This window comes from Cervus canadensis, chromosome 28, assembly GCF_019320065.1.
Source record: "Cervus canadensis isolate Bull #8, Minnesota chromosome 28, ASM1932006v1, whole genome shotgun sequence".
In the NCBI taxonomy this organism is placed as follows: Eukaryota; Metazoa; Chordata; class Mammalia; order Artiodactyla; family Cervidae; genus Cervus; species Cervus canadensis.
This window is the reverse complement of record NC_057413.1, coordinates 41,707,851-41,719,414: the sequence shown is the minus strand read 5'-3', so window position 1 is coordinate 41,719,414 and position 11,564 is coordinate 41,707,851. Positions and strand designations below refer to the sequence as shown.

Sequence of the window (11,564 nt, the reverse complement as noted above, 5' to 3'; positions counted from 1 at the left end):
AGCAGGGACTGGCCTCAAACGTGAGGCAAAGTTTTAGATTCTGAAAGTCATTTAGTGTTATTGCTGCTCCCAAGAAGTGGGGGAGGTTTATTTATTTTATGGATTCATTTTAGGCAGTGTTCAGGAACATAACACTAAAATGTGAAAGATCAGAATCAGTTTTGAGAAGAGGGTCAGGCACCTTCTGTACAGAGTTTCTTATTTGGAATGATGTTCTTTAAGTTATGTAAGTATTTGGTATGAGTTTCCGATGCTGGCATCTGAGTCTCATTTTTGTACTGTGTTATTTGAGCAAATAAAGAAACTGATTTGCACAGAAGTCTGACTTGGATTGGCTTATTCACCATGGAGGCAAGATGGAGCCACCTGCCATGTCTAGGCCAGTCCAGAGCCTGCAAGGTTGTGGGGGGCTGCCTCCTTTTCCCTGCCTGGCGGCCCTGTCCAGATGCGATTCAGGTGTCCCATCCTTGTGGTACCAAAAAAAAAAAGGTGTCCTGGCCTGAGCATCAGGTGACCTGGGTTTTAATCCAGCTGCCTTCAGGCTGATGACCTTAGAGATAAGACTCTTGCCTTCCAGACATTCTACAACTTCCATTCTACAACCCTGTGATTCTTTTTTTTTTTTTTTTAACCCTGTGATTCTTAAGGTGACAGTGAATTGTATGTCCAGGAAAATCTGGGCCAGTCCTAATGCTGCATCATCTGTCTTAATGATTCCTAAACTCTGGTACCCAAACTCGGGCACTCAAACCAGGATAAAAATGGACAGAATACAGTGCCTGGTTTTTGGTCCAGAAAATGTGGTCTCCATTGAAAGCTGTCTAAAGCCTCCTTTCCCCTGTCTCAGATAACACATGAGTTCTTCCAGCAGCAACCCGAGGAAAGGGAACTTGTATGCATAGCTTGTCTTCTTTCAAAAGTAAGTTTCCTTTCCCCGGCTCTTGAAGGTGTGCCTTCATGCTCTGAGAAGGGCAGAAGAGAGCAGCACTACTATCGTCTCACGGACGAGGACGCTGAGGCTGGGAGTGTTCCAGGTCACCCAGAAGGCTACAGGCAGAACCACCAAGGACGCTGTTCTCAGAGCCGCTGTAGTGCCCGCCCACCGTCAACCAATGTTTATCGAGCACTTACTATGTGTTAGGTCTAATGCCAGCTCTGAAATCCACAGACGCAAGACACAACCCCTGCCCTCGGGACGCTCACAGCCCTCACTGGCTGCGGTGCCAATTTTGTGCCAAGAGGAATAGAGGACCGTGGGACATGGTCTGAGGGCGGGGTTCCCTCCACTCACCGTGGAGGCCTCAAGAGCACTGAGGTGCATGGGAGACCCTGCTGCTTTGAAAGACTTTTGAAAGGTGGGCAAGTGATAACAGAACATCATAATTAACTAACCCCTTAGTGTCCTGACAAGTCAGGAGGCTAACTGGGTGGGTCAGAGATAATGGTGGGAATTCTCTGGTAGTTCAGTGGTGAGGACTCCAACTTCACTGCCAAGGGCGCAGGTTCAATCTCTGCTCAGGGAACTAAAATCCTGTGCGAGCAGGGTGGCAAAACAAAACAAAACAAAAAACCAAATAACTCCACAAAAAACAAACCCAGAGATAATGGGGTAAGGGGGTCAGCAGAGAACTGGCTGAGTTTGGGTGTTAGCTGGGCTGCAGGGGTGCTACGCTGTAGACATCACACAGATATGCTTGTTTGGAAAATTAGCAAGTGTTCTGGCCTTGGCACCAATGACACTTTCTGATTTCAAAACACAACCCATTCCTGTTGCTGGTTTTTTTTTTTTTCCCAAAACATAAAAAGAAGAGAGGAACTATTAGGGCTGCCAAAATTAGCAAGGAAGAAATATGGGTGGCCCAGTTAAATCTGAACCTCAGATAGACAACAAATAATTGCAATGCTGGGGGTACCCTTACATGAGGTAATTCTTCATTGTTTATCTGAAATTAAAATTTAACAAGGAGTCCTGTATCTTTCTTTTTTTTTTTTTTTTTTCTGGCCACCCTGGAACACAGGCAAGAACAATTCTCTAACTCCCTCAGAGCATCTGGGCTCAAATACAGGCTTTGAGTTATAGCAATAGTTAATATTATATTCAGTTCTCCTTTTCACACCAGGGAATAAGCATTCCTGAGTTGTGCAAGATTGAAACCCTCCCTCCCCTGGCTCACATGTCTCAGGGCCTCTGGGCACACAGTCACTTGCAAACAGCAAGACCTTTTCAGGCAAAGGACGGAAGGCAGCAGGGCCGCTCCACCTGACTCCCCAGGCTCCTCCCTTGACTGGTCTGGGCTGCAGACCTGGAGAAGGCAGCGGATGCTGGAACACCTGAGCTTTGGTTCCTCTCAGGCCTCTCAAAGGGACACTTAGGTTCCTCCAGGGAGATGCGTCTGAAGAGGATGTGTGTGGACTCTTGTTTGCTCACATGGTCCTGTTCAATGTAGGTTCCACCCGCCTCCATGCCAAAGCCTCCCACCCACCTGGGCTTAAATTTGCATGTGTCCTTCTCAGGGGCCACAGTGCAGGGCTGTTTTCCACCTAGTCTTCTAGGATTTGCATTTTAGGATTTGTTAAGCACATGCATCTGAGCCCTGTGGACAGCCTGTTTTTCCTTACTGGGTCTAGCTGGAGCCAGAACTTATCCACAAGCAGTGAGTTAATTTTTTTTTTCCTGGACAGGCTGCAAAAATCAAAGTTAAAGGCCTCTTTCTTGCGGACCGTTTTCACTGAGGTGTGAACAGCAGACAGAGTCTGCCCTCATCTGGGCGGGGAAAGGGGAGGGGAGGGCACACACGACCTCCCATTTCCTCTGTCAGCACAGCACAACTTGGGGAAGGCCAGGGCCGCCCGCTCCCCCCAGTTGCACCAATAATCCCCGGGGTAAAAGCTGGTAAAGGCTTCTTGCCAGGTCAGCGCCTCCAGGGGATTCCCATGAGTGGCCGAGATGGAGTCCGCTGGTTCCAGGTCAAGCCTTTTGTGTATTGTGTGAACAAAAAACAAACAGCAGAGGAAGATGTGGTCTCTTGACACCGCAGGAAACAGGAAAGGGTGTCCACGGCTCAGCTCTGCCTGACCCCCAACAGTTTTGCCCTGTGGATGAACTCCTGGGGGAGGACGAGGATCTCGAAGAAGCAAACTCAGGCTGGGTTGGGAGGAGGACTCAGAGCCCAGCTGCCTGGGAGGAGGCTGTGCTGCCCACTCTTAGTGTCTGTCTGTACTGACGTCCATCTGTCTGTCCAGAGCAGAGTAGCGGAAGGACCCCAGGGAAGCTGGGTGGGTGTTTAGACAAGGAGGCTCTTGCCTGGAGGAAGCAGGACTCTCTGCCCCAACAGGCCTGGTGGGACCCTGGTCCTTGCAAGGCCTGGGGTGAGAGGAGGGTGTCTGAGAACAGTGAGGAGAAGGTTCAGCCTCACAGCCGTCAGGTTCTCTCCCGTTTCAGCTCAAGTTTTCTCTCTCGGCTCACAGTTTCCTAGAAAAAGGACACAAATTCATCATCTGCAAGTCCCAAATCTAGTACTTCCCTCCCCTTATGTCCACCGAGAACACTGCTCACAGCTTCATATGCTTTGGGCATCCTGAGCAAATAGCCACACTGATATGTGGAAATAGGACATCTCAATTTGTATGAAAAGCCAGTTCGAGGGTTTACTTTGTGATACAAGTGGTCTTCTGCAAAAGCAGAATCCCATTTGCAAAGCAGGAGTTGGTGAAAGCGTGTTTGCCATATTTTGTGACTTACAAAAGTCTGGTTGATATTTGGTTTTTCAGGAAGAGGTAGAGGGGTCTCCAGTATGCTGAGTACAGTTGTGTGGACTGCACACTGCACAAAGATACACTGCCAGTGCAAAAGGGTAGGCACTTCACAGACATACTTATGTTGTATGTCCTTCATATAGTTTTCAAGTAGTCGGTCATCAATTGTTCAAAAAAAAATCAGCATGTTATGGCAACTTTCCAGCAGGTGGCAGTCAAGTTCTCAAGGACAGGGTGCTCTATTCTTGGTGCACAAGGCATTCTACAGGCTAGGGTTGGCCTTGACCGGGACCAGGAAGAGGCAGGTGGGGGCAGAAGGAAAGATGGGCTGACGGAGCTCAGAGGTCACCGCAGCATCCTGGCACAGGACCGGCAGTGTCTGGCCCCCAGGGACACCCTGGGGAGCTCCACACCTCAGGGCAGCTGTATTCCTGGATCCGGCTGGGATGAGGCCTGCGGGCGACCCAAACCGTCTCGGAGGTGGAGATCAGAGAGAAGTCAAGTGGGCAGGGGGCAGACCTGGATGTGAGAAGCCAAGGAAGCACATGTGAGGGGAAATGAGACCAAAGGGGGGAAACTGGGAATCCGGTTTCCAAGCCCTCCTCCACTTGCTGCGTGACCCTGAGCCAGTCACTTGCCCTCTCCGGGAAATAGCAGGGAGACACCTGCAGAACTCATCTTGGAGAAATGCTGGGATGTGGACCTGGATATCCCTGGATAAGTTTCAAATCTGACTATGTCATTCTGTTGTTTAAATCCTCTCACGACTCCCCAGCAACACAGATGAAGTTCAATCTCTTTAGCACGGCACCCAAGCCAGACTGCCCTACCCCTTGCCACGTGTCCGAGTGCATCTCCAGGCCTCTCCTGCCCACAGGGAGGAGCTACACCACACCCTGTGACTTCTGACTCTCACCCCAGCGTTCCTTCTACCCTGGAGGCTGGACCACTTAGTGGTTAACATCAAAATCCTGGTGACAGATGTTCTGGATTCAGATCCTGGCTCTGCCATCTACCGACTGTGTAACTTTGGGCTTGTACTTAACCTGTCTGTGCCACAGTGCTCGGAATAAAATAACTACTGTGTAAGTTTTAGCTATTACTTAATTCACCTATTAAAAATTTTTCATTAGGTTATAATTGATTTCCAATGTATAAATTTACCTTTGAATAGGGGGAGGTTCCATAGCAACTCAAAGGAAGGGTTCTCTAATAGTGGAAATTTGGGGAGTCTGACAGATTTGGTCTGTGGTTAAGAACCTGCTTGCCTGTGCAGAGGACACAGGCTTGATCCTTGGTCTGGGAAGATCCCACATGCTGCAGAGCAACAAAGTCGGTGCACTTCAAGAACTGAGCCCAAACTCTAGAGCCCATGAGCCGCAACAACTGAACTCTGAGTGCCTTGAGCCCATGCTCCACAGGAGAAGCTACCACAGTGAGAAGCCTGTGCACTGCAACTAGAGAGTTGCCCCCGCTTGCTGCAAGCAGAGAAAGCCCACACACAGCAACAAAGACCCAGTACAGTCAAAAATAAATAAACATTAAAAAAAAAGAAGGATGTGAGTAGCAATCAGTAAGACGGATCTCCTTCTTTCCATCTGTAGCCTGTAGGCAGTATTTCAGTTCCTTAATCTGTATTTCTACTTTGAGGCCAGTTACACATCCTGAGTCAGATGACCACTGAACTTTTACTAGAGGAGAAATAAGCCAGCAGAGGAAAGCCAGGCCGACACATCTATCTAGCCATGCTCTAGGAGAAGAGCATATCTGGCATTACTGCTGGTCCTGAATAAAAGGGACAGGGACAGACTTGACCCCAAGCTGTAAGCCTAGGCAGAGCTATCCTAGACAATTCACAGACCTGTGAAAGAGAAAAGTAAAATGTTTGTTTTGTATTCCACCGAGATCTTGGCCCGGGCGGTGCAGGGGAGAGTGTTGTTTGTTACATACAGCATTATCAAAGCAGCAATAACTGACTAACACAACCCATGTCAGAGTATAGATTGAACGTTTGATTTAAAACATACACAGACACATCCAGAGTAATACATAGAACATCTATCCTGAGCTTTTATTCTAGACTCTTTCCTCTGCCAGGAGACCAGGAGTTTCCCCAGGACGAGCCAGTGGATGTGGGGACATCCACTAGCCAGTGTCTCTTGTGACTGTAGTTTCGGAACAGTTCTTTCCTCTTCCTGGATCACTTCTACTTTTCTACGCCTTATATATACATATACATATTTCCCCCGCTCTGTCCCCTAACCTTGTCTTTGAAATTCAAAGCAATAAATCTGCAAGGAATTGCTTAAGATCAATTGGTATATTGCCTCCCAGTAGTTTCATGACTTGTTCTATAAAGGAACACCACACACAGGATGTGTGACTCACTGACAACAAGGTTTCCCACAGCTTATGAAAATCGTTTTGTTTATTTCTATCACATCCTCCTTCTTTGTACAACACCTTGATTCCTAGAAGTTTATCAACCAAGGTAGCTCTGGCTGAAGTGCACGGTTCCCGCTCTTCTGAGCACGGGAAGAGGTGTGGCTCTGGAGTCAAAGAGCCAAGTCTGAACCGGGCTCCCAGAGAGCACCCCAGCTGCAGGGAAGCTCCCCACACCCAAGGCAGACCTTCCTACATCCTCATGACCGCACCTGACCCTGAGCGCCTAGAGACAGACTCAAAGGTCAGGGAAGTGTTGAGGATGGAGACCAAGGAACAGAGTGCCCATTCCAGGCTGCGCTGACCATAAGGTCCAGAAGCCAGCGACCGCCCTGTGGGTTCTGCACCCTCACGGTGCACCCAGTTGCTCGGTCACATCCAACTCTTTTGCAGTCTCATGGACTGTAACCCACCAGGCTCCTCTGTCCATGGAATTTCCCAGGCAAGAATACTGGAGTGGGTTGCCATTTCCTTCTCCAGGGGATCTTCCCAACCCAAGGATCAAACCCATGTAAATCAAACTTTGGGGTAAATCTTCAAAGTTGGGGATCAAGTTGAATTTATCTTGCTTTTCTTCGGCCACACCATGAGGCATGCAGGAACTTAGTTCCCTGACCAGGGACTGAACCTGTGCCCCCTGCACTGAGAGCACAGAGTCTTAACCACTGGACCACCGGAGAAGTCCCTTATACTGCCATGGCAGACATTATTGGCTGTATCAGCCAATATCTTTTTTTTTTTTTTGGCTATGCCCTGCAGCATGCAGAGCTTCCCTGACCAAGGACTGAAGGCGTGGCCCCTGCTTTGGGACCTTGGAGTCCTAACCACTGGACCACCAAGGAGGTCCCTGAATTCACCCTTGATTTCCCCAGAACCTGGAAGAGCACTTGGCATTTGTGCTGGGCTTAGTTGCTCAGTTGTGTCTGGCTCTTTGTGACCCCATGGCATTTAGTAGGTGCTCAATAAAGTTTGACTAATTAAACCAAAACAATCTAATAGCGTCAAAAGCAATTAGAAGCAGGCCTACACTGGTCAGGACTTTTAGCTGTAGGTTGGCAACAGTTAGGAACTCTACATGGTGAGTCACATGATCACCCACCTGTCGGGTTTTTAAGAACTGTTCTTTTTTCCCCACTCTGGGATAAGGAATGGGCTTCCTAGGTGGTGCTAGTGGTAAAGAACCTGTCTGCCAAAGTAGGAGATAGAAGAGACATGGGTTTGATTCTTGGCTTGGGAAGATCCCCTGGAGAAGGGCATGGCAACCCACTCCAGTATTCTTGCCTAGAGAATTCCATGGACAGAGGAGTCTGGCAGGCTAGAGTCCATAGGATCACGAAGAGTCAGACACGACTAAAGTGACTTTAGCATGGGACAAGGAATAGCAACTTTATTCCAGAAGATAGCAGATGGACTAGTGGACTAGCAGACTAGTGGACAACTTTATTCTAGAAGATAGCAGATGGACTAGTGGGTTAGTGGACTAGTTACACCTGGACTAGCAGGTGGACTAGTGTCCCAAAGAACCATCTTCTTTAAGTAGAGTTCTATTCAGAAGCTAAGAAGTAGTTGTTCACTTCTAGGAGTTATAACCATAATATCTACTAATTATTGACTTCTATTACACATCTTGCACTCTGTGAAGCAAGTTACACAGTTGACCTAGTTAAACCCTCACAACACCCTTACAAGTTGGTATTAGCCCTCTTTTACAGATCAGGAGATAGAGGCTCAGAAAGACCAAGAGTCCTAAGCACGCTCCCTGGGTAAGACTGTGGCTGAGCAGGGATTTTATGTTGGGTGCATCCAACTCTGAAGCCCAGATCCTCATCCTGATCCTTACTGACCCCCCTCACTACCCCTATCATCTTCCTGCAGACCGCTCCCTTTCTGTGGGATTAGAAACATTGATCATGCTCACTGCGCTTTGCAGCCTGTTGTCTTGGTCCGTGGATGTCTTAAGGAGCCTTTTCTGGGGCCGCTTGCCTTTTGTTTGTTCTTCTTGAACACCTTGCTCACCCAGTTGGACTCTTCAGCAGGGCTCTCCCTGGACAAAGAGATGGAGTGATGGTTGGTTAATGACAGGGCTCCACTCCAGCTCAGAAGGTAGACAGACACACCAATGTTATGATTCTCAACCCTGGCTGAACATCAGAGTTCCCCAGTGAATTTTACTTTGTAATCAATGAATGTTTATCTAAGTAACATCATACCCACTAGTCAAATGAAACTCAAACTTTTATACAGTTACACGTCAATGCAATAAAGTAAGCTATCACATGAACAAAATGCATAATTTATGCCCAAGCACAAAATTATGTATGTAAACTTTTTCCAAAAATTTTATAATTTAAACTATACTTAATGTGAGAAGCAGGTATGTTTTAATATCCTGGGTATGATACCAAGTGAGAATATAAAAAATAAAAGTGCCTTGGGCCCTTTTCTCTGACTGTGGCCATAGGAAAACTCAGCCACTGCCAGAGCTACCCCAAGGAGGGGAGGGATGAGGTTGGTGAACAGAAACACCCTGATTTACTCTCTGATCTCCTGCTGGTGCCTTCACCGACCAACCCCACTGGCATTCAGTCAGCAAGGGAGTCTGGGTATTGTGATTCCCAGAGAGGTTAAAAAAAAAAGTTTCCCCGGCCCTCTCGTAATAGCTGCAAGGATAACGACTGAGCACATGTTACACAACCCAGACAATTGATGTGCATTATGAAAGAAGATTTTCTGGAGACAATCTGCAACATAGCAGTATAAGCCCCCTTCTTATGCTGTTAGAAAATAATTTGGTTTAAGGGAGATTTGGGGTAGAGTCCCCTTCATTTATACTGTGCGGGACCCACCCAAGGCTAGGGTGCAGCAGGCCTGCCAGCTCTCTTGACCTGAGACACCCCCAGAGAGTCAGGTATGAGGAAGGGCGCACATTCCCCCACCGCATCCAGAGGAGGTACACGCCCCAGTGTGCAGAGCAGGGACTGGGAATGCCGCTGTCGGCAGGAATAGACTCACGTCCCCGTGTGCCCCCACTGGAAAAAGAAGGGAGGTAGTGGTCTGTAATCACATCCAGAAGAGGATCCCCAGGCAGCTAAAGAGATGGAAAGTATCATTTAGCTGGGCCCCCTCCCCAGCAGAAGGAAAGAAACTGTCCCCAATCAAGGAGACACTCACACTGCGTGAGGTTTGCTGGTGCTTTCCTTCACATTAGCCAGAGGCACGGTGCTTTTCGAATTTGAAGAGGCAAAGGGAGCTACAGCCAAAAAATAAAAATACAGAAGACATGAGTGAGATGGGGACGGGGAGGAGGAGTACTTAGTCATTTTTGAAATAACAATAAGAAGAAAGTGAGAATGTTTAGAAACTCTTTTTCTTAAATTCTCGTATTTGGGACCAGAACTATATTTGGGGATTTGATTGAGATCCAGGGCAGCAGCCTCTGCGGGAAGGCCTGAAGCTAACCCTTGACGTAATATTATCAACAATTCTCTCCCCAAAAGCAGCCCGTTGTGTTAGGGAAAGTTTTCAAGAAAATCCCCCACAGGGGCCTGAACCTTCCATCATCTGCTATCTGTAATGTTTTTTTGTCTTCTTTACTGGAATAGGAAATACAAATCATTTCATGACCAGTATTCTTTTCAAATTTTTTGGCCATGCTGCGGCCATGTGGGATCTTTGTTCCCCTGATCAGGGATCAAATCCACTTCCCACGCATTGGAAGCATGGCGTCTTAACCACTGGACCACCAGGGAAGTCCCATCATGGCCACTATTCTTTTTTTTTTTTCTTTTTTTTCTTCTTTTTTGCGACCCCATGGACTCCTCTGTCCGTGGGATTCTCTAGGCAAGAATACTGGAGTGGGTTGCCATTTCCTCCTCCATGGCCACTATTCTTAAGTAAGCTCTTTACATGTTTCCGATGAGTATGGGGATATATAATACATGAATATTAAGGTGTAATTATGTAACACATGTAAATAATAATAATATGGAATAAGTTAGCATGTTCGTCTATCTAAGGAACTTGGAGACCTTTCATCTGGGGACCTGCTGGCTGTCCCTCACTTCCCCAGATCTATTTGTGGTTCCTTTGTTTATGGATTTTTCCCAGGACTTTCTGCAACATTCCCACCCCAACAATAACATGGCAAAACAACAAATAACATGAACCTCTGGGGGCAGCACTCTGTCCAACTCCCCCTGATGGCCTCAGATGTCACTGCTGAGACCCAGCAGGGCTTCTCGACCCTCTTGAGTACTGCTGACACCACTGGCCAGGCAAGTCTTTGGTGTAAGGGTTGGGCGTTGTAGGATGTTTAGCAGCATCCCTGGCTTCTCCTGACTAGGTGTTTCCCACCAGGTGACAACCAAAAATGTCTCCAGGGACTGCCAAATGTCTCCCGGGGATAATATTGTCTGTAGTGGAAAACCATCGGGCTAGCTGTACCCTCTGCCAACCCCCTATACGAGTGAGGAATGCCAACTCCGGACCCATGATTGTTCAGGCCCCTGAAGATGGCTGGCTTTAAGCACTGATGTGATAACATAAAATAAATGCATTTCATTTAACCGGGAATAAGAGAGCAAGTGAAACACTTTGAACAACTTTCTGACCCTTAATGTTCTGGTATTTTTGTCTCAAGATTAAAAGAATCAAAATGAACCTATTCCAAAAAAAAAAAAAAAAGGAAAGGAAGACAAGAAAACAAAAACAAAATAAAAGGCAAAATGAACCTATTCCCAAAGAGAGAAAGAAAAAAAAAGGACAAAGTGAACTTACTCCAGAAAAAGGAGGGGGTCACACGTGACCTGGGGCAGAATCACAGAGAAGGAAGCCTTGCTAACCTGTGCTGCTGTTTATCATAAAAACTATGAAAGCCCGACCAATGGACCATGAAGACCCTACAGCCTGGCCTGATTCCATCCCTTGGACCTCTCTCCCTTGGTCCCCACCCAGACCACCTACAGAGCCAAACAGGTGTCCTCTTCATGCTGAATGTGTCTTGTGCCCTCCTTCTCTGCACCCAGACCTCTGGAATAAACAAAATCTGAAACATTCTTTCTACTCCATCAGATCCCACAAACCACAGTTGTCAATATCCTGCCCCTTTCAAGTGACCCCTCACCTCCGAGAAGCCTTCCTTATTTCCCCCCAGAGAGAGGTGATCTTTTTCTCTGTAAGTACCCTCAACACTGTTTTTGTTGCTCACACAGTACTTAAGAATTTCTTCTTGTATTTTTGAAGTTAGCATCCATGCCCTTCCCTCTGTCGGAAGGGAGATTTCCTGAGAGTGAGGAATTGAGAACAGTTCATCTTTGAAGCCCCCAGAGAGGTGCTTCTCAGACTACCTGTACTGAAGAACCAATTTC

General features: G+C 47.4%; 1 protein-coding gene across 1 annotated transcript in view; it reads right to left on the bottom strand.

The window, feature by feature from the left end:
* Positions 1 to 1,999: 1,999 nt before the first annotated feature.
* The window catches only part of PNPLA1 (patatin like phospholipase domain containing 1), a 56,180-nt gene continuing 46,615 nt past the window's right edge, over positions 2,000 to 11,564 (bottom strand). Inside the window, exons 7-10 of the mRNA XM_043450022.1 lie at positions 9,370 to 9,448; positions 8,117 to 8,242; positions 4,170 to 4,275; positions 2,000 to 3,472 (exon numbers count right to left, since the gene is read on the bottom strand). Coding sequence (XP_043305957.1) covers positions 3,422 to 3,472; positions 4,170 to 4,275; positions 8,117 to 8,242; positions 9,370 to 9,448 — 362 coding nt within the window. The 3' untranslated portion in view covers positions 2,000 to 3,421. The remainder of the gene's footprint in view (positions 3,473 to 4,169; positions 4,276 to 8,116; positions 8,243 to 9,369; positions 9,449 to 11,564) is intronic.